The sequence below is a fragment of the Sander vitreus genome, chromosome 8, assembly GCF_031162955.1.
Source record: "Sander vitreus isolate 19-12246 chromosome 8, sanVit1, whole genome shotgun sequence".
Lineage (NCBI taxonomy): Eukaryota > Metazoa > Chordata > Actinopteri > Perciformes > Percidae > Sander > Sander vitreus.
The window spans coordinates 21,635,105-21,656,764 of record NC_135862.1 but is presented as its reverse complement, the minus strand read 5'-3'; the positions used below and the strand labels follow the sequence as shown (position 1 = coordinate 21,656,764).

Here is a 21,660-nt window from a genome sequence, read left to right as displayed (position 1 = left end):
TACTGCAGCGCATGCGCAGTACCTCCTGGCGCTACAGTGTTGGAGCTAATGCTAGCTACTTTCATTGGAAAAGCTTTGGCAACACTGGTTCAAACTGTTTATGGTTCAAACTCATCGGCATTTTCACGTTAAACCAAACAGAGGTAAAAGCGTTACCGATGCGGTGGTTCGGGTTTGGCTTTAATGCATTTGGACAGATCTATGTCCGCGATAAATTAATTAAAGGAGTGCGTAGCGACGCTGTAAATGAAGTCAAAGTGAGTAGTCCGACAGAGCTTGATAATCAGGTAGACAGAAGTGACTGCTGCTTGACGACTGATTATCAAATTAGAGCAAGTTGGAGTAGAAGAGCATCATTGCATTTAGGTGGTAAGTCTAACTAAGATAAATTATCTTATTGTAACATAAATAGAAGGCGTCTATAATATCACACTATATGAATGTTACTCATGTATTCACCTTGCTCTGTCTGTTATTAGGTGACAGCTTTGCGTGCCTTGCAGGTTTCGTCTCCAATGAGTCCTGTGGCAAGCTTATGAAAGAGAGCCGTGGCTGTAAAGATGCCATCATCAGTGAATCGTACTTGACCCTCGCTTTCTCAGACAGACTTGAGTCCTGGGATCTGCAGAAGAAAGATAAGACTCCATCATGGAGCATGAAAATAAACCCACACCCAGAGAGCTCTGGTAATGTATATCTTTATCTGCTTTGACAGCTACAACAAGTATAATGTAAGTATATAATAATTGGCTAAACAGTACACTTGTTGCTGCTTTCTAGGACCCCCTGTGAATCTCCCATTAGTCCATGGGGGTTACATAGCCACGAAACCGCCCCTCTACCGCTCCTTATCACCACACCTGAGAGCCAAGAGTCTGGCACTGAGTGCCGAGCATGTCATCCTTCTCACTGCCTCCGGAGCTGTGTACACCTGGGGACTGGGCAGGTAGACCTACTACTCACACATCTGTCTTCATTGGTAATCTGAGCATTAACATCCTCCTGCATATCTTGACTGTGTGTGTGTGTGTGTGTGCTGTCTGTCTGTCTTTCTTCGGTCACAGCCATGGTCAGCTAGGACACGGAGGCCTCTCCTCTGAGGAGGAGCCCAGGGCAGTGGAGGCACTCTGGGGGATGCCCATGAGCTGTATAGCTACAGGAGGCTGGCACTCTGTCTGTATTAGTGGTAAGTGCCATACAAGATGTTGGCAGTGAATAAAAATAGATTGGCAGTTATGCCCTCAATCAGGTGTAAATTACATGACCTTAAATAACCCTTTTCTTCAGATGGGGGAGACCTTTATGTATGGGGCTGGAATAACAGTGGCCAGCTCGGACTTCCATCACAAGGTCTGAGGAAAACACTGCAGCAGCAAAGTAGCCAACAAGCAGGTAAGGGAAATTGAATCTACAAACACAATCATACTCCTATTTCTTAGGAGCTTAGGTGCACCTCACCCCAACACACTGCACTCAACTGCATTGTTTTTTGGTGTGGCATGTATGATAGTTACAATACTCCACGCTTCAATATGAGCATTTCCATGGCATCTATAAAGGATGCCAAGTGATTAACTCTGAACACGGAAAAAAATGTTCACCATTAGGTCTGGGGATTCCCTGTCAATGTATTTTTTCAAATGTATTTCGGCACTTTAAGCACCATAAACTAAAGGCCATCAAGCTCCATTTTACTTGGTGAGCTACAGTTAATATCTTAAAATGCAAATTCACAAACAATTTAAAGGTCCAGTGTGTAACGTGTTTAGTTGTTCATTATCAAAATCTGTGTTGCACAAACTTGTCCTTTTTCATGAATATTTACCACCACCATCAATTCCAAGCATTCCTTTTGGCTTGAAATTTTACGTTTGCATTCGCATGAACTCATGGATGTATTAAGAGAACTGGGGTAGACGCTCCATATTCATGCGCCATCTTGAAATACATTACGGTAAGGGACATACTGCTCCGCCTTTCGCGTTTTCGCTGTCACATGATAAACTCGCAGGTGCTGCTAATGCTGCTAATGGGTATTGTCGCTTCCCGACCCCTGCAAGTTTGAAGAAGGAAACATGGAGGACCACACGTATTCAAAATCCAAATTTCAGTAACAGGAGTCGTCTTCTTCGCCCAGAAAAAGGATATTGAAAAGAGCAAGAGACCGGCTTTTTGAAGCGTGAAGGCTACCGTAGCTGTAATACGTACTTTGAACTGCGTGGCGCAAGAAAGTTGATTGCGATGTATGATCTCAACGCTAGATGGGAGAAATTCCCACACATTGGACCTTTAAATATATAGCACTTGAAGTGTGGGAAATGCTCTATATTGGACTTCAATGAACCACCCCCTTAACTGTAAGTAGCAAGTACTGCAACATTAACTGTACTGAACAGGCGCACCATGCCAAGATGCCAACACATCTCCCACTGAAGAGCCAAAGGAGGAAGAACATGAAGAGGTATTCATATCGATCCAGGCATTCCCAGCTCTGCTGGATATCACGCCATCATGTGAAATCAGGACAGTCAGCTGTGGCTGCCGCCACACAGCTGCCGTAACAAGTAAGGAACAGCACTTGACAATAGGTGTATTGATGCACATTTTCTTGGCAAATCTATCCTCTATCATATTTTCTCATTTCAGCCACAGGTGACCTCTACACTTGGGGCTGGGGTAAGTTTAAATTTGGAGATAAACTGATTTTGAATCTGTTGCAAATGTGTTACATTTTTGTAGCATGTTCCCAGTACCAATTTAATTAATCAGTGTGCTTAGAGCACACCTTATACATTGTACGTGATGTTGAACTTACCCTGTCCATCATTTCTTCTATTACCTGAATTTCAGGTGACTATGGCCAACTTGGACACCAGACTTTTATCAGTTCAGATGAGCCACAGCTCGTGGAGTTCTTCAGGGAGCAGCAGATGCGTGTGGTTGATGTAGTGTGCGGGGCATGGAACACTTTTGCTGCTGGCGTCAAGGAGGAAGTAGCTTAGTCTTAAAAATACTATGGAATCCCCTTGATAAATGTGGATACTGGACTTTGGACAACTTACCAGGAAGTGTAAATTATAACAACAAATACAAGACTTTAAATTGAATGTATTTTGTAATATACAAGTTATTTTAATTTGTCTGTGTAACAAAAAGGAACTTTCTAAATCAGCAGTTTTTGGAAATATTTTTTAATTTTCTTAATAGAAATTTAAAAAATCACAGCTTTTATATTTCACAAACAATGCATAAAATAGTTAAGGCAGTAAAATCCACAGGTTAATATAATTTAAGGCAAATATCTAAAATTATTTTAATTGAAAATTAAACAACATAAGAGAGTTAAAGGGTGATGCATGCAACAGCCTGGTAGAGGTCTTCACAGCACAATCTTGAAAGAACTGGAGAAATCAAAGTATAGAGGAAGCAGTTAGAAGTGAACAAAACCGTGATGAGTAAAGTGCTTATCGGTGATAATTAGATTTTTAGTCACCTGACAAAATCTGGGGACCTTGAAATGACATGCTGAAACTCTGAGAGGTTCACGGTTCCATCCTTGTCAATGTCTGACTCTTCAAGAATCTGAAAAACATACAAAGGAAACAACTGTTACACTGACACATCTGTGTACCAAGCTGTTTTAACCATCTAGTGTAAATCTTCAGAGGGCAGAAGCCTACGTGAACTCACATTGTTGATGAGCTGTCTCATTTCTTCGGTGGTTAGTCTTGTCTCATCTGTCTCACCGGTCAGGCAGTTTACCAGCTTCTCCAAATCACCACAATCAAGAGTTCCATCATCGTCAAAGTCTGAAAATACCAATATGCTTATTACACAGATTGATAGCCTTCCCTTTATTATCAATAACAAGCTCACTTTTTTCACTAACAACTTATTTACCAAATATACGGAAAGCATAGTGGGATTTGATTTCCAGAGTAGCAGAGTCGCTGAAGGCACTCAAGAGATCCAGAAAGTCCTCAAATGTGAGGCTTCCATCTTTTTGTTCAGATGTTGAGAATACATGGCATATTCTTTTCCTGAAAGGGTTGGACTGTGACAGTAACAAGTACAAGGGTCAGTACAGTTTTGCACCGGACAATCCTAGTCATGCTATGAGAACGGCTCCTAAGCAGTCCACATAACACCACTGTTTTACTATTAAATCTTTTTTACCTTGAGCTCTGGCAGAGTGAGAATCCTCTCTGCGGGTACTCTGGTATTTGGAAGGTCTTTCTCATCCTTTGTGAGCAGTTCAGTGAATCTCTTGTGAGCACTAAACATACAAAAAAAGCTTAACGTTAATTAACGGCAGCAGTTTTACCGGTAACACATTTGTAATGTGACATACATCTGATCACTTACAGAAGAATTTCTTGTTTTGTCAAGAATGTCAGCTCCTAAAAGTAAAAGTGAGCATTGTTAGAATGACAAGTCACCGATTAACATGGAAGTTGCTTTTTTTCTGACTTCCTATAACGTTAATACATCTAGCTATGGTCTGACAAGTGATATTAGCAATTCCGTTAGCTTTCACCATATTTATTAGCGCGATGACGTGTTTACAGTTTACTATAGCTGCCATTAGCGGTGTGTTTAGTTAACCTACGTTGTAGGAAATGCTACAACTAACGTTACAGACCGTAAGTTAATTATACTGTACTGATGACATGGCTCTAATAGTTTTTTTGTGCCTTAAAACTTTTGGCTGCGTTAGCTCCCTTACGTTATGCTTGGTTACTGACGCCACCCAGTTAACATTAACACCCATTACGAAATATTTGCTTTTGGATACTTTGCTTTGGGCACTTACTTGATATTCTGAGAGCAAGTCCTTGCCAAGTTGACTTGCCGTAGTTCCCATTTTGAAAATGTCGACTCGAAAATGTACTTTTGTTGTTGTAAGAGTTACACACCGAACTATTTGACAACAAGTGGTTGGTTTTACATGGCTTACTTCCGGTTCCTTCTCTTTCCTGTATTAGCCTAGCTACGAAACGGTTTCCATAGTGACGCACTTGCAAACGTCTCATATCATGACAAAAGGGCGACGACAGGTGACATCAAGCATCAATGGACATCAAGGACTAACCTGTGTATGCCTGGGCCTTTTGACAGTTCCAAAAAATAAAAATAAAGTCCTTACGACGACTCCTTACTTTAGTTTTTGTTTCCAGTTTTAGTGCCACTGATGACATTATTTAACTACTTTTTAAAAGTATTTTGGGCCCTTTATTTAACAGAGAGGTGACAGAAAACAAGGAGAGATATTCAGGAGGAATGACCAAAAGTGCCACCACCCCTTCCTATAACTACCATAGTATAGCAACAATATAAAAAGGTTTCATAAACGATTTCCTTAAAAGATTACTAAAAGTAAAACTTATAATGGGCATTAAAATGTAAAAAAGAAAAAAATTAAATATCGGAAGTAGGCCTACCCCTTCATAGTGTTAAATTAAGAACTCTATTCCAGGAGGGTTCTTTTGCTGGATATCCAGGTAGTGTGTAACACTTAGGTTATCGCTAAACACACAGTAATGATGTCACTTGGCTTGTAGGCCTATCAGCTATACAAAATGGGAATAAGTGAAGTTCCAGTCATCTCCCTCAAATTTTACAGTAGCCTACAATAGTAAATATTTCTATATCTGCTTTACTGTTTTTATATTTTCCTATTCTTTTGTAAAGTCTTCATGTTGTCCAGTGTTAGGATACCCTTTATTACGGTGGCCCTGAAGTGCAAATCACAACAGCAAATGGAAAAACGCAACAGCAAATCATAAAACACAACAGCAAATAGGAAAACACAACGGCAAATAGGAAAACACAACGGCAAATAGGAAAACACGACAGCAAATAGGAAAATACAACAGCAAATATGAAAACACTTCAACAAATCATAAAACACAACGGCAAATAGGAAAACACGACAGCAAATAGGAAAACACGACAGCAAACATGAAAACACGACAGCAAACAGGAAAACACGACAGCAAATATGAAAACACTTCAACAAATATGAAAACACAACAGCATTAACTTCTACCGGAAAAGGTAGGGCCTATCTAGCAGAGGATGGACCCTCCTGATTGGACAGACGGACTGTCTGTCTTTTCACAGGAAGGAGAGGTGAAAAACATGGAAAAGCGCCTACTTTTAACAGAGAGACAGTCCGTCTGTCCTTTCAGGAGGCTCCGTCCTCTGCTAGATAGGCCCTACCTTTTCCGGTAGAAGTTAATGCCGTTTTGTTTTCATATTTGCTGTCGTGTTTTCCTATTTGCTGTCGTGTTTTCATATTTGTCCGTCGTGTTTTCTTATTTGCCGTCGTGTTTTCATATTTGCCGTCGTGTTTTCATATTTGTCCGTCGTGTTTTCCTATTTGTCCGTCGTGTTTTCCTATTTGCCGTCGTGTTTTCCTATTTGCCGTCGTGTTTTCCTATTTGCCATCGTGTTTTCATATTTGCCGTCGTGTTTTCATATTTGTCCGTCGTGTTTTCCTATTTGTCCGTCGTGTTTTCCTATTTGCCGTCGTGTTTTCCTATTTGCCGTCGTGTTTTCCTATTTGCCATTGTGTTTTCATATTTTCCGTTGTGTTTTATGATTTGCTGTTGCGTTTTTCTATTTGCTGTTGTGATTTGCACTTCAGGGCCACCGTATTTTATCTTCCCATAACAAATCCAAATTAAGACTATAATAACTGTTCCAAACATCCTTATTTTATTATAGAATTGCAAAACACAGCATATATTTTTTTTTGTGGTTCATGGTTTTTTTTAACCACAAAAAACAAAATCAGGAAATTTATGTATTTCTTTCTATAAAATCCATAGATATAGAACATAACATGTTCTATATCTATGCTAAAATCTATCATTAATATGGCTTATTAGTAAACAAACCTGATACAAACATTTTAAAAAGATTCTGTATGTGATATATCTACAAAACTGCAACTTCTTGTAATGCATTAAGTCATAGAGCATTCACTAACTATTTTTTTCTGAACATTGGTTGAATGTGAGAAATAGACAAGGATCTTGACAGATGATCAGGAGATGGCTACTTCGACCCTGGTAAGGAGACAAGCTAAGCTTCTGGATTTGTCTCCCAATCGGTTGTATCTGAAAAAAAGTCAAATAAAAGAATAACTCTTCATGCAGGAATTAGTTAATGTACGAAAAATGAAAGAGCCTTATAACTGCTTAATATATCTAACTGCTCTCTAAATTCATTTACATATTAGGCTCTAATCCCATCACAATAATAGGCCTACAGCTTTTTATACTAAATATAACAACTCTCATCTTACTGCATTTGTTTAGTCTTTACAGATTGTACCTGTCATTTTCGTTCCCTCCTTGGTCTCAGCTGGAACACCGATCCCGTACTCGTTTTCACCGGTGACTCGGAAGAAGTAGATTCCTCCCTCCTCCAGGTCAGACACCTTGTAGGACAGTCGGCGACATTTGTCTGTGAGTTTTGTCCAACCTTTCCTGCTGATGTCCCTTATATCTACAAGGTAGTTCTTGACAGGGGCTCCTCCTTCATTCTCAGGGATGTCCCAGGTAACAGTGGCAGAGTTTTTGGTCACATCTTTAACTGCTACATGAGTTGGCTGACCAGGTGAATCCAAAACCCTCACATTCAGCGTCAATGAGGCAGATCCAGCAACGTTTTGCAGTTTGACTATGTATTTGCCTGAGTCATCGCGTGTTGCTCCTTCCACTGTGATAGAGGTGACAGAGCTGCTGGTGTTGATCAATCCTCTGACTCTCAGATCTACATCTGCTTTGTCCCATGTTACGCTAGGAACAGGCTTGCCTGTGAAAGGCACAGTCAAAGTGAAGGAGCTGCCATCTTTAACAAGCAGGGTCTTCCTAATATCTGTGCTAATATCAAACCTGGGCTCCTCCTCTCTCTCCATGGCCACTTCAGGATCTGTTTCAGGACTGGGCTCGCTGATGCCAATCTTGTTTATGGATCTGACAATAAAAACATACAATGTCCCTGATGTGAGTCCAGTTACCGTAAACTCTGTTTTATCTGTGTTATGAACACCAACAGTCCAGTCTTCTTCTGCTGATTTTCTGAATTCAACATTGTACCCTGTTACTGGTGCTCCACCATCAAACAGCGGCTTGTTCCATGACAGAGTGATGGAGGACCTGGATGAATCGATTATGATGGGTTTTGCAGGAGGGCAAGGGAGAAACTTTGGATCCTCTGCCAGTGTGAGTGGGCAAGGGAGACTGGGTTCACTTAGTCCAGCAGCATTCTCAGCAAAGACCCTGAATTCATACTCACATCCCTCGTGTAGCCCAGAGGCTTTGACTCGTAGGTCATAGACAGGCTTCTTGTTAAAACGAACCCAACGGACACCTTGCTTCTCTCTCTTCTCAATGATGTAACCGCTGATGCGGCTACCGCCATCAGAGGCAGGTCTCTTCCAGCAGATAGTCATAGCCTCGCTGGTTGCACTGGTGACCTCAACATCAGTCGGAGCAGATGGGATAGTAAAGGGCTCCATGGCCGTGATGGGCTCACTTTCCAAAGTCTCACCTTCCCCGTATTTGTTCACTGCTCTCACCCTAAACAGGTATTCATTCCCTTTGAGTAGCTTGGTTATTTTGCAGGTAGTTGGCATCATGTCATCGTACACCAGGGTCCAGGCTACACGGCTGGTTTCACACTTTTCTACAATGTAGTGCATAATCTCAGCACCACCAGTCTCATTAGGGGGTCCCCATGACAGGGTGCATTTCTCTGCTGAGAGTCCAGACACTGCTAGAGGTCCAGCAGGTGGGCCAGGCCTGTCCAGGACCTTGCAGGTGATAGCCTTAGATGTGGAACCACCTGCACTCTGTAGGGTCAGAATATACTGTCCAGAGTCTTTCCTAACACATTCTCTGATAAGTAGAGAGGTATGCATCTTTGTTGCAGTTATCTCAACCCGTCCCTTTGTGCCGATATTTCTACCATTCTTCAACCAAAACACTGTAGGGTTGGGGCGGCCAGAGATGTCAGCATCTATTTTTAGGAGGTCTCCTGCTTTGACAACCACCACCTGTCTAAATTTGTCCTCCAAGATAATTTTGGGTGGTTCCACATCATGCTTTACTGTAACGGGTCCAGTGGTTTCAGAGGGCGCACTGAAGAGCTCAGCTGCATTCTTTGCAATCGCGCGAAATTCATACTGTTCACCCTCTGTTAGGCCAGTCACTTCCAAGAAGGTGTCCAGTAAGTTGGTGAAGTTGCACTTAAGCCAGCAACTATTTGGCAGCTCTTTACGCTCAACAATGTACCCTGTTATTTTAGCCCCACCATCATATTCTGGTTTGTCCCAGGAGAGGGAAACTGAGCTGTTAGTTATATTGGTGACTGTGAGGTTGTATGGGGGATCGCACTGGTCTCTTGCTGCTACAGGCTCAGATGCCTTACTGCATGGTCCAACACCAGCCATGTTCTCAGCACAGACCCGGAACTCATACATCAGACCTTCTTCAACACTTGTTACCTTGAATTGGATGTCAGTCACTGGATTTCTGTTTAACTTTGTCCACAAAATACTGCTTTGATCTTTGCATTCAATATGATAACCAATAATAGGGCTGCCACCGTCACTGTCTGGCTTGCTCCATGCAACCACCATGACAGACTTTGAGGCACTAACAACACAGAGATTGGTTGGTGGACCAGGGGGCTTAAAGGGATACTGTGCAACAACAGATTCAGACTCAACAAAGTGGCTTTTGCCGTAGCGATTCTCTGCAGCAATACGAAACTGATATTCAGCGCCCTGTGTCAGACGGGAAATCTTGATAGATGTTCTGGCAACTGTCGCTGACACATTCTGCCATATTGTGCTGCCTGTATCTCTCTTCTCAACAACATAATTACTGATTTGACATCCGCCAGTATAATGTGGGGGCTGCCACAACAAAGACATAAAGTCAGCACTCACTTCAGCCACCCTGAGGTCACTTGGTGGTCCAGGTCTTTCAAAAACATTAACAAAGATTTCAGCAGATGTGGTTCCAGTCAAGTTGGTCAGGGTCACCTCATAAACGCCAACATCTATTCTGCTTGCATCTTTGATAATGATCTGAGACGATGCGTCAGATGTGTGCACATTGACCCTGCTTGTTTCTTTCAGCAAGTTGCCATCTTTCTTCCATGCTACTGTTGGTGGTGGTACACCCTTGAATGGAACGTCAATCTTTAAATCATTTCCTGCCTTCACACTGAATGCATTGGAAAGCAAGTTGATAATGGGCTCAACACTAGTATCCTTTACTGTAACAGGTGCCAAAAGAAACTTTGGCTCACTTTTCCCCTTTTCATTCACAGCACTCACTCTAAAGAAATACTCCTTTCCCTTTGCCAGCCCGTTAATAGTTACTTCCAGTGCTTTACTCTCTGAACACATTGTCCATGTGTCATCTCCGTTAGCCTGCATTTCTATGATATAACGTGTGATTTTGCTTCCTCCATCATTGTCAGGCTTCTCCCAAGAGAGTCTTGCACTATTGCAAGTAACATCACTGAGTGTGATTTTGCCAGGAGGTAGAGGAACCTCCGACACTTTAACAGCCTCAGTGGTCTCTACTGGTAGTCCAGTGCCAAACTCGTTCACAGCCAGAACACGGAAATAATAGAAGCTCCCTTCCTGGAGATTGTCAATCTTGTATGAGTTTCTCACACAGTTGCTGCAGACACTTGTGAATGCTTTCCTGGCCTCCTCTCGCTTTTCTATGATGTAATGCAAAATCTTTGCTCCTCCGTCAATGAGAGGTGCCTCCCAGGAGAGGGACACAGAGTTCCTTTTTGCATCATTTACCACTAAGTTGGTTGGTGCACTGGGAGAGTCCAATACTCTGACATTAATAAATGCTGATTTAGAGCCATTGCAGTTCTCGGCCATCAACACATACTTTCCTGTGTCATTTCTGTTGACATTCTCAATCAATAACTCTGTGTAGGAGCTTGTGGCCTCAATTAGAGCACGCTCACTGACAGTGCCACCTTCCTTTGACCATTTAACCTCAGGCTCTGGCTTTCCTGTGATGGTGACACGGAGACGTAATGTGGAACAAGCTCGAACACTGACAATCTTCCTCAAAGTAGAGTCCAACTCAATCTCAGGGGCCTCCAGTTTTTCAGCAGCTACCACAGACCCAGGTAGATCCACTTGATCTCCAACTCCAGCGGCATTCATCGCACGTATACGAAAATTGTACTGTGCATTTTCTCTCAGTCTCTTCACAGTGTAGTTTGTACCCTCTACACCTGTGCTTGGTGTACATGTGATCCACTCATCTTCTGCTGCTTCCTTCATCTCAATTACAAATCCACTGATGTCTGCTCCACCATCATAGATGGGCTTTGACCAGGTCAGAGACACAGTACTGCTGGAAAAGTCTGTCACTTTAGGGTTGGTTGGTGGACCAGGTGGGTAAGTTGCTTCACATACTTTTATATACTCACTTGGTTCACTGGGTGGACCCACACCAGCAGCATTCTCTGCTAATACTCTAAACTGATAGCAATGTCCCTCAGTGAGCCCTGTGCATCTGAAACGCAAGTCATTTAGTCTTCTCTTGTTGCATTTAGTCCACCTGATGCCCTCTTTGTCACATTTCTCCAGGATGTAGCCATCGATCTCTGAGCCTCCATCAGTCTCTGGCCTTTCCCATGATAGCACTATACAGTCACCAGTCACAGCGCTGGCTGTAGGGGTAGAAGGTGCACTAGGTGTTGTAAAAGGGTTTTGTGCAATGAAGGGGTCTGATTCCAGAAATTCACCCACACCAAATTTATTTACAGCAGCAATTCTAAATATATACTCTTTACCAGGCACCAGTTTTGTCACTTTGTAACTGACAGCTTCAACCTGAGGGTCAACCCCTGTCCATGTAACACGGCTAGTCTCCCTTTTTTCAATGATGTAGTGGGATACACTGGCACCACCATCATTTAAAGGTGGGTTCCAGTGAAGATTACACTTCTCTGCACTGACAACTTTCACCTTCAGAGGTCCACCTGGAGGACCAGGTCTGTCAAGGACCTTCACATGAACTGGGATAGATGTAGTTCCACCAATATTACTGAGGCTCAAGACAAAGTGTCCCCCATCTACTCGTGCACAGTCCCTGACGGTCAGAGTTGTGTGAGTGAGGGTGTTTTTTACCTCCATTCTCTGTGTAGCTTTGTCAATTTCTTTTCCATCCTTCAGCCACGTTACTGCAGGGAGGGGCTTCCCAAAGTAATCAGCATCAATAACAAATGTCTCACCAGCCTGAACAACAGTAGTACTCTTGTACTTAGGATCAATGAAAGCTGTGGGTCCTTCAATAACATCCTGAGCGATGATGGTTAGACTTTCTGAAGGTGTGCTCCAAACTCCAGCACCATTCTTAGCAGTTACTCTAAACTCATAATTTTGGCCTCCTGTCAGACCTGTGATTGTGAACTGATTCTCAATAACATTGGTGAAGTTTGCCTTCATCCATCTGCCATCTGGAAGCTCCCTCTTTTCAACAACGTAGCCTGTAATGGTGCTTCCTCCATCATACCTGGGTTTTTCCCACTGAAGTGTGATGTTCTCTCGAGTAATGACAACAGCTTCAGGTTTACCAGGTGGACCACAGGGGTCTCTTGCCACATAGCATTCAGATATCCTGCTAGATGGGCTGAGTCCAGCAATATTCTCAGCAAAGACTCTGAATTCATACTCAATGCCTTCCTCCAATCCACTTGTTTTGAAGCGAGCATCAGGTATAATAAGTTTGTTCAGCTTGGTCCATAAAATGCTGTTCTTCTCTTTGCGTTCAAGGTGATAGCCGATAATAGGGCTGCCTCCATCTTTGGCTGGAGGCTCCCATTCAACCACCATGCTGTACTTTGTCACTGTGGACACAAAGGGGGCGCCAGGAGCAGTGGGCACACTAAAAGGATATTGTGCAATTACAATAGGAGAGGTGATTGCAGTACTCTTTCCATACCTATTTTCTGCAAATACTCTGAATTGGTATTCGCTTCCCGTCTTCAGTTTGGTGACTTTAATAGTGGTTCTTACTGTCGTCGCTGACACAGTCTGCCAATCTGTACTTAGAGTTTCCCGTTTCTCCACTACGTAGTTGTCTAGCTGGCAGCCTCCTGTGTATTCTGGCGGCTCCCAGGAAATGGTAACGTAGTCAGAACTAATCTCATCAATCCTCACCGGCCCTGTTGGTGGGTCTGGCTTTTCAAGAACAACCACAGTGATTTCTCCTGTATATTTTCCAGCACTGTTGCTTGCTGTGATGGAGTATTGACCAGAGTGCTCCTTGGCAGCATGTCTGATATGAAGAACTGTTAATGATGATGTATTTGAGACCTCCAGCCTTGATGTCTCTTTGACTGCATGACCATCTTTTTTCCATTCAATCTTTGGTGCTGGGTGCCCAACCACTGGGATCTCTACTTTCAGATTTTCACCGTTCTTGACAGTAAATGTGCCAAAAGTTATCTGGAGTTTTGGTTTAATAGCATTTTCCTTATCTGTGACAGTGCCAGATTGGTCCTCACGGTTGTGTCCTCTGTTCTCTGCAGAAGTGGGAGGCTGACCTGATGTAAGGGGAGAAAGCATCAAATATTTAGAACACCATCTGTGATCTGGGATCACTGTGCAAAGTCAGACTAATTATACAAAATCCATATGTCGTGATATGACAACTTAATCTATGTTACTTTTTAAATACATTTGAGTTATTAATACACAATCTGTTGAGTGAGCCCATGTTTAAATATGAATAACTTTTTTCAGGACTTCCAACTGTATCTCACAATAATAACACCATCAGGAGAGGTTTAAAGCCTCAAAAAAGTAAAAAGTATTAGTCGTATACTAGGTAGGTATGTTTATTGCATCTAACTGTAATTGTTATTCATTTAAACATGATTTAAAACCATTAAAATCATTTTAAAATGTTAAGGAAAGTATTAATATCTAGACAACACAGTGATCAGATGAATACATGACATACCTTGGACAATGACTGTGAGGTGTGACTTGGAATCCTTTGCTGTTAGCTCTGCATTAGTATCTGCTTTCATATTTATATTTAGAGTGTGAGCTTTATCTTCTGCTTTCTTTCCCGCCTACAGAAGAGAATAGTGCAAAACTGTCAGAGAAGATGAAATTAAAGAGTAGCTAAAACAACTAGGGCAACATGTTTCCTTTTTTCTAAGACTGTTATGTCTTTTAGAGGCATGTTTTTATACTGGTTTCTATTTTTATTTTATTTTTATTCTATTGTCTGTTAATTCTGACCTGACCCAAAATGAACTTACCTTTGTGGACAATAAAGAATATAGTCTATCTTAGTAAGAGTGAAGTGTTGGTAACAGAAACAGTTGATGGTGTTAAAAATAACTAGAGGCATGGCAGACCAAACTACCATCTGTTCTACCAAACAGATACAACTCTATTATTAACTAGTAAAGCTAGTAAAGGTTGAAACCATTTCACTTCAGTAAGAAACAAAAAGGAAATCATTCATCAAATAGTTCTTAGATGCCCCCTACTCTTTCTTTATATTTCAATAACTTAACATATCATTGTTTACAATAGTATTACATTTTCAAACACAACTCTACTTACTTCATTGTTGGTGCCTTCCATCGTTTCTCTCACTTGATGAAAAATAATTCAGCTATTTCAGTTAACCAGTTGGTAAAGATGTATCAACTGCGATGAGCCCCCAAACTCTGTGGCAGACATTCACAACTCTGCCAATCACTGCCTTCTTTATCGCCAAAAGTATGCAGAGACTAAAATAACCGTGATGTCTGATTGGTCAGCTGCTCATTTCTTTCAAAGTTAGTTGAGCCTCCATGGATCAGCTAGGAAAAACTGGAAAGTTGCCTCACAGTCAAATATTGCACGCATACTATTCCAGTTACAGGGGGATTTACCATGGCTTTACCATTTAGATATTCTAGCTATGTGTGCCTGTTCATGGGGGGTTGGTTGGGTTATATGTGAACACTTAAGAACAAGAGCTTTCCTAAACAAATGATCAGCAACAGTGGTGGAACGTAACTTCATTTACTAATTTACACATGCACACATTTACTTGAGTATTTTTTTCATTTTATGCTCAAAGGCAACTATTGTACTCTACTAGCCTACATGTATCTGATTCATAGCTATAGTTACTGGTTACTTTTCAAATCAAAATTTTACAAATGAAACTTGATAGGCTATATAAAAAATGATGCTGTATTATATATTTATTAATTTAAAATTAGCTCTACCCCAGCTATAACATTAAAGTAGGCTACTGTTTACATGTTAATACACCAATAATAATAGTCCAGTAATACTAATAATACATCACTGACAGGGCTCATTCTGACAAGCAAATATGTCTACTTTTTTACTCTTTGATACATTTTGAAGACAATACTTTTCTACTTTTAATTATGCAGGACTTTTACTTGTAATTGAGTAGCCTATGTCTATAGTGTGGTAGGCCTATCACTACTTTCACTTAAAAGTTACTTGTTTGAATACTTCTTCCACTACTGGGTGAAGGTTACAAAACACTCAGCAATATGTAAGCTAAAGGATGAAACATTGTCTTTTTCAATTGATTATGTATTTTTGTAAGGAATACTTTGCCTGCTATCTCTAATACTGCTATCATTACCAACCTATTATAATATTCATATGTAAACGTGAAATATTAAACATTTAATTACACTGATGTTAACATAAATGTAAGCATTTTTTCATGTGGAAACTCTGAGATTATGCAAATAAACATTTATTTTGAAAAAATGAACTGGAAATACACCAATAAACGGCCAGATCGTGGTGCCTATCGAGTCGCGGGCACTGTGCTGTGGGTGGCTCTCGCGGCTGAGCTGAGAAGGGCTGGTTTTAATTGTTTGTGTGTTTTCGTAAGTGTTTTTCTTTTCCGTTGATATCATAGTCTGTTAATGGTTGATATCCAGGATGATTACGGATTTTGAATGTTGGGATTTTGGTAGTCAAGTGAGGAGTGGAAAGGGGCAGGTTTGGCCGACGGCCTATATAGAACAGATTGACAATATTTTTTTCACATAACAAAATGTGTTGACTGAGCAGAGATAACAATAAACGACATGAATTGATCTGCAGGAGAGATAGGCGAAAAGAAATACAGAAGCAAAGTGGGTGTCCTGAGTTAGGGGGGGCAGTCACATTTCGGCAGGCTCCTATGCACCCATGCCAAAAAACTAAACTAACACTCTGTATGGAATCCCCTGCCTTACAAATGTAACACATCCCCCCCCTCCACCATCTTCCCTATCTCTTCTAACTGATACATATCCGAATATAATGAAATCTAAATTAGGCTTTAGCCATTACTCTAGGATACAGATAACATCTGGTTTCTCTTTCCTACTGCCTATGAACTGCTTGAAGTCTTGTCCATTTGCTAAGAGGCTTCTTGGATTCCACTGAAGGAGTAAAATCAGTAGTAGTATTAACCCATACATGCTGTCTCTTGACTTGACTGCACTCTAAGTTCATCATTCACTTCTTCCGACTTTAATCCTTTCATATCAAAATGATGTTCTGCAGCTTTTGCAATGACCTGAATCCTTTCTGTTTCAGATTTTATCCCGTATGTTGCATTCATTACTCCTGCTATAAAAGTAACCCGTTTCTTCTTTTCTATCCACTCTTTCTTTTTATATTGTTTACAATTTTATAAATGTTTAAATTTTATATTATATATTTTCCACTACTGCCAACTGTTCTTTATTATATTCAGCTTCCTTCCTTTGGTTTTTCATCTGTACCAACTTTACTGCATCGGCATATGAACGTTTTTCCTTCCCCTTCATCTTCTGCACTTCCACTTCTTTTTTCAATACCTCACTTCCCCAGTAGGCTACACTGTGATTGCCTCCACAATTACAGCACTTTGGTCTCACTCCCTCACCGCACTTTCTGTATTCATGCTCACCCCCACACCTCGCACATCTTTTCTTGCCACATTTTGGCAATATGTCCAAATTCCTGGCAAATATAGCATCTCATTGGTTTAGGCATAAACTCCCTTACACTGTATTTCATGACTCAAAGATTATCTCCTCTGGAAGTTCCTTTGTGTCAAACTCTGTCAAAATGGTCTCCCTGTCTCTTTTCTCAGCTCCCCTTTTCATTCTTTTTGCACTCTTTACTGACCTATTCCGCACCCTCATGTTCTTCACCAGACTGCATGCTAACTGTTATAGGTACTGCTACTCCACTTATTACCCCTGTGCACCCAACAGACCTCTGCTCAGTCATTCTCACCACTTTGGAAATTTTAACGTTTCCAATATCAATCATTTTCTTTGCCCTACCCATCTGCTCCTGACTGCTACAACCTATAAGAAGATTTCCCTCTACTAGAACTTTGGCATAGGCTACTTCACTTCTCCAATATGCCCTCTAATGACTTTTGTTAACTTTAGAGGATCCATTTTGTTTACTCTCCCTCAAATCTCACTACAACATTCACAATTTCTACTCTTGAATCTTTCTCTTTATCTTCTCTCCCCTCACTCTCCGTTCTATGGAATTCCGTTTCATTCAATATTAAATAAATTACTAAATAAATGAATAAATACATAAATACATGAATAAATAAATAAATATGACTTTGAAATACATCATGAAATACATAAATGAGGCAATAAATAATTAAATAAATGTAAATATTAATATACAAATGAATTAATTAGTTAAATATACTAAAAGGTTTTACTTTTACTTATTTCATGGTACTTTTATTTCATAAGTCCACGTTTATTTATTTTAAGAGACATTTATTTATTTCCGTGGACTTTTATTTCCTAATGCCACATTTATTGATTCCCATCTCTATTTATTTCCAGTTCTTATATGCAAATCAGGGTGCGTGGCTATCTCTCACATTCAGAACTGAGCCGTGGGCAAAAAAAAAGGCTGTCGAAGTGAGAGTGCGGACATAATGGAAGACATCGGTGGGCTCCGAGATAGCACGCTATCATTAGCAGATCAAATTGATCAACATGGTTTATCAGCAGATACTATTTTGGCACATATTGAAGAATTTTTGGAAATACTAGGGCGGATAACTGCTCCTTAAGAAATATACATATAGACGACAAAGTTTTAAATAGTTTAAGACTGATTGAGCACCGTGTTTCGTGTGGAAGATGTCCAAGTCCAAGAAGTCAACGTTACCGCTGGTACTACATCTAGATATTCCAGGCGACATGCTGGCTAACTTTGTGTAGTCCGGTCCTTTTAATATATTTATTTAACTTATTGATTCATTTATATATGAATATTTACATTTATTTAATTATTTATGTATGTATTGCCTCATTTATTTATTTCATGATGTATTTCAAAGGCATATTTATTTATGTATTCATGTATTTATTCATTTATTTAATATTGAATAAAACGGCATTCCATAGAAAAGAGCATCGTGTGGAAGGAAATAAAAAGTGGCATCAGCACTGGGAACAACAACTAAAGGGAAGACATTTATACATATACAGAAATTAAACATCCAAAATAGTGTTGGTAATGTAAGGAGAGGAGGAGGAAAGAGGAGACAGTCATCACCAGACTGAGAATTGGGCATACTTATTTAAATAGTAGCCTACGCCTTTCATCATGGGGAAACATCCAACAGGGTTGTGTAATAGATGTCAAAAACCAGAAACTGTGCAACATGTTTTAATTAAATGTAGGAAATACAGTAGAGCGAAGGATCATGATGGAGGTGAAATGTGACACCAGTAGTTGGCGGTAGTGCAACGCAATGGATGCAAACTACCGTTAAAATACAAAGAAGAAGACACCAATAAACACCGACCAAGAAGAACACATGTAACTGAGGAAACTAGCAAACCGGTGCTAACGGGTGCTAATCGTTCTCGTAATACATTCATGGTGCCAAAGATTCTTTATCTCTGATGGTGCTAATACACGCATGTGGAAAACGTATAAAAAAACAAATTATGCGAATGTTAATAATGTAGTTGTTCCTTTTAAAAGATGTGTTAAATCTGTTTTGACGTCTTTGTTTCAAGACGCTGACTTCGGCACGGTGACATGCTGTCAAAATAAAACCAAGGTGAGTAATGTTACACTCGTAACTCGTGTTTGTGTTATGGGCAAACAAACGGTGAAACAAGCAGCTTAGACTACTTGCTTGTTTTGTATTATGTAACGTTACAGTTGACTTACGCTATTAGTTTCTGTCACAACTATTTGTCAGTATCAGCGGTGAACGTTAAGTAACGTTAGCTACATCTACTGAAGTAGGATACTGTACCTAAGTAATTTGAAGTTACCGGTGCTTAAGTATTTTCACTTAACTTGTACTCTTCTACAGTGGAGGGAGAAATGTTATACTTTTTACTCCACTACATTAGTTTTACAGCTATAGTTACTAGTTACTTTGCATAAAATATATTGAAACACAGTCTATATCCAGCCAGAGCTTTGGGACATTTTATTGACTATATAATTGATTTATTAATAAAATCATGGGTGGACTGAACATTAAGTCAATGATCGTTATTTGCAGCCATATCCACAGATTACTCAGGCTTACGTGCAGTTTAGTGTCACAAATTATTTTCCAAAAACTGAGTGTCCCAAATGATGAGGGTCTTATTTGAGACTGGTAAGGGTAGCACAGGTGGTTTAGCAGGTTCATAATTAATTAAGGACATTGTATGGGGAATTTGAGACACTAAACTGCACGTATACCGACTACTCGTGTGACCCGGCTTTCTGTCTGATGATTCAGCAGAATGACGCCTAAAAGACCTACTATAGTGAACCCTATTGTCGAATCTCATGCCTTTCTGCCTCACTGTTCAACTGCAGATCCAACCATGCCGCTCCAGTTTGTGTATAGCACCCGGGACTTTGTCAGAGATGTGCATCGGAGCAGTGGAAACAGACCTGGGATTGCATCACTGCCAGCAAAGTTTGATACAACCATCCATGCCGGCTGGACAGACAGAATGAACAGGGGACTCTTCCGCTACCATCTGGGTGATTTACAAACGTGTATCCTGTCGGGCCCGCATGGCTATGTGGCCCAGCTGAATATTCAAAGAGGAATAGAGAGAAGAAAGCCTCAGGAGATACTTAGCATTCAGCAGGAGTTCAATGCCAAGCAGTTTAATTTTAACAAAATCAATCCAGAAGAAATCATTTTTGAGATGATAAAGGACGTTGAGGGAGGCAAAGAAAAGGGACAGCTGCATGAACCCTGCAGGATGGTTGTGCTGGTCAACGTCAGCCCTTTGGAGTTCGGACATTGTCTCTTTGTTCCAGATCCTTCACGCTGTTTGCCACAGGTCCTGACAAGCTTCACCATTCAGGTCGGTATTGAATCTGTGCTCCTTAGCTCCAATCCTGGCTTCCGTGTGGGGTTCAATAGTCTTGGAGCATTTGCGTCCGTCAATCATTTACACCTACATGGGTATTACCTGGATCATGAGCTCAAGATAGAATCTATGCCAGTGAAGCCTCTGGTTCCTGAAAAGGGGTTTTATCGCTTGTTGGACTTTCCTGCAGGCTTTTTGTTTTACACAGAATCAGAGCGGGTGGAGAAAGTTGCCAGAGCCATCTGTCAAGTCACAGACTTTCTTGTGGACGCTAATATTGCTCACAACCTGTTCTTGACTAGAGGATGTCCGCCCTGTGATCGCACACAGAACCAAAAGGATCACTGTTCAAGAAAAGGTGTTCGTATTGCTGTATGGCCCAGAACATCATGCTTCGGTGCCAAGGAGGAATCTGCCTTCAATGTTGCTCTCTGTGAGCTGGCTGGACATTTACCATTTAAGAACAAGGAGGACTATGAGCTCACAACTGAGAAAAATGTAATAGATGTCATCCAGAGGTATCTTCTGCCTGATGCACAGTTTCAAATGTTGGAACAGCAGCTTACTCGTCATTTGATGGCTGTATAATGTATGGACATTAAAGTCTTTTTACATACTGTGCTGGAATTCAAATGAACTAGGTCAGAAGCTTCAGAATCTGTCCTTAATATAACATTGGATGTGCACAATACCTTCATATATATATATATATATATATATATATATATATATATAATGGATGTGCTGTATTAAAACTGATTTCAAATAAAATGCCATAAGCATTTTATCTAAATATATTGTTTTTGTGATTTATTTAATAAGTAGTGTATATGAAGTCAAGTCATTCCAACACAGTTTGGCTTGTAAAAGCAGGTGTGATCAATAACATAATTAATGGCTGCATTCCGGTGTTCCACCTTTTTAAGGAGTTTGGCTGTTCATGCTGGCTTGCTGGTGTCGTTAATGTTATTCGTTACACCTGTGCTTTCCCTGTTTTACATTTGTCCGAGGATAACCCCGTTGACTTGGAGTTGAGTCTCAGGCCACGTCCACACATACCAAAATAATCTTTTTTTTTTCCCCGTCTTCCCTGGAACTGTTTATATAAAAAAAATAAAGTGCGTCCACACGGATCCATTTGTAAGACTCAACATGCTACTTCATATTCCAGGCCTATAGGTGGCGCTGTTTCTGCTACAGAAATGCACCAAAAAGGGAGAAAAGCATAGTCTTCAG

At 40.6% G+C, this 21,660-nt stretch overlaps 4 protein-coding genes across 6 annotated transcripts; 2 read left to right on the top strand and 2 right to left on the bottom strand.

The window, feature by feature from the left end:
* Window positions 1-25: 25 nt before the first annotated feature.
* Window positions 26-3,404, top strand: rccd1 (RCC1 domain containing 1). 3 transcript variants are annotated; one of them, XM_078257474.1, is made up of 8 exons: window positions 26-369; window positions 504-686; window positions 781-946; window positions 1,065-1,186; window positions 1,288-1,392; window positions 2,397-2,564; window positions 2,647-2,676; window positions 2,851-3,404. In XM_078257474.1, the coding sequence occupies exons 1-8, from the start codon at window positions 159-161 to the stop codon at window positions 3,000-3,002; spliced, it is 1,137 nt and encodes a 378-aa protein (XP_078113600.1). In that variant the 5' UTR covers window positions 26-158; the 3' UTR covers window positions 3,003-3,404. The 3 variants fall into 3 exon arrangements, with proteins under 3 accessions (XP_078113600.1, XP_078113599.1, XP_078113601.1); XM_078257473.1 differs by having other exon boundaries at window positions 480-686; XM_078257475.1 differs by lacking the exon at window positions 2,647-2,676 and having other exon boundaries at window positions 480-686.
* On the bottom strand, window positions 3,176-4,989 carry cib1 (calcium and integrin binding 1 (calmyrin)). The gene is made up of 7 exons (XM_078257476.1): window positions 4,814-4,989; window positions 4,366-4,400; window positions 4,177-4,276; window positions 3,901-4,054; window positions 3,691-3,809; window positions 3,494-3,582; window positions 3,176-3,401 (listed from the first exon to the last, which is right to left on the bottom strand). The coding sequence occupies exons 1-7, from the start codon at window positions 4,862-4,864 to the stop codon at window positions 3,380-3,382; spliced, it is 570 nt and encodes a 189-aa protein (XP_078113602.1). The 5' UTR covers window positions 4,865-4,989; the 3' UTR covers window positions 3,176-3,379.
* A 1,677-nt stretch (window positions 4,990-6,666) lies between these two features.
* Window positions 6,667-14,762, bottom strand: LOC144522418 (titin-like). The gene is made up of 4 exons (XM_078257470.1): window positions 14,645-14,762; window positions 14,028-14,142; window positions 7,342-13,608; window positions 6,667-7,124 (listed from the first exon to the last, which is right to left on the bottom strand). Exons 1-4 carry the CDS (start codon window positions 14,663-14,665, stop codon window positions 7,090-7,092), a joined length of 6,438 nt encoding a protein of 2,145 aa, XP_078113596.1. The 5' UTR covers window positions 14,666-14,762; the 3' UTR covers window positions 6,667-7,089.
* A 4,119-nt stretch (window positions 14,763-18,881) lies between these two features.
* Window positions 18,882-21,134, top strand: gdpgp1 (GDP-D-glucose phosphorylase 1). Its single transcript, XM_078257469.1, has 3 exons — window positions 18,882-18,970; window positions 19,111-19,154; window positions 19,916-21,134. Exon 3 carries the CDS (start codon window positions 19,924-19,926, stop codon window positions 21,010-21,012), a length of 1,089 nt encoding a protein of 362 aa, XP_078113595.1. The 5' UTR covers window positions 18,882-18,970; window positions 19,111-19,154; window positions 19,916-19,923; the 3' UTR covers window positions 21,013-21,134.
* Window positions 21,135-21,660: the final 526 nt, after the last annotated feature.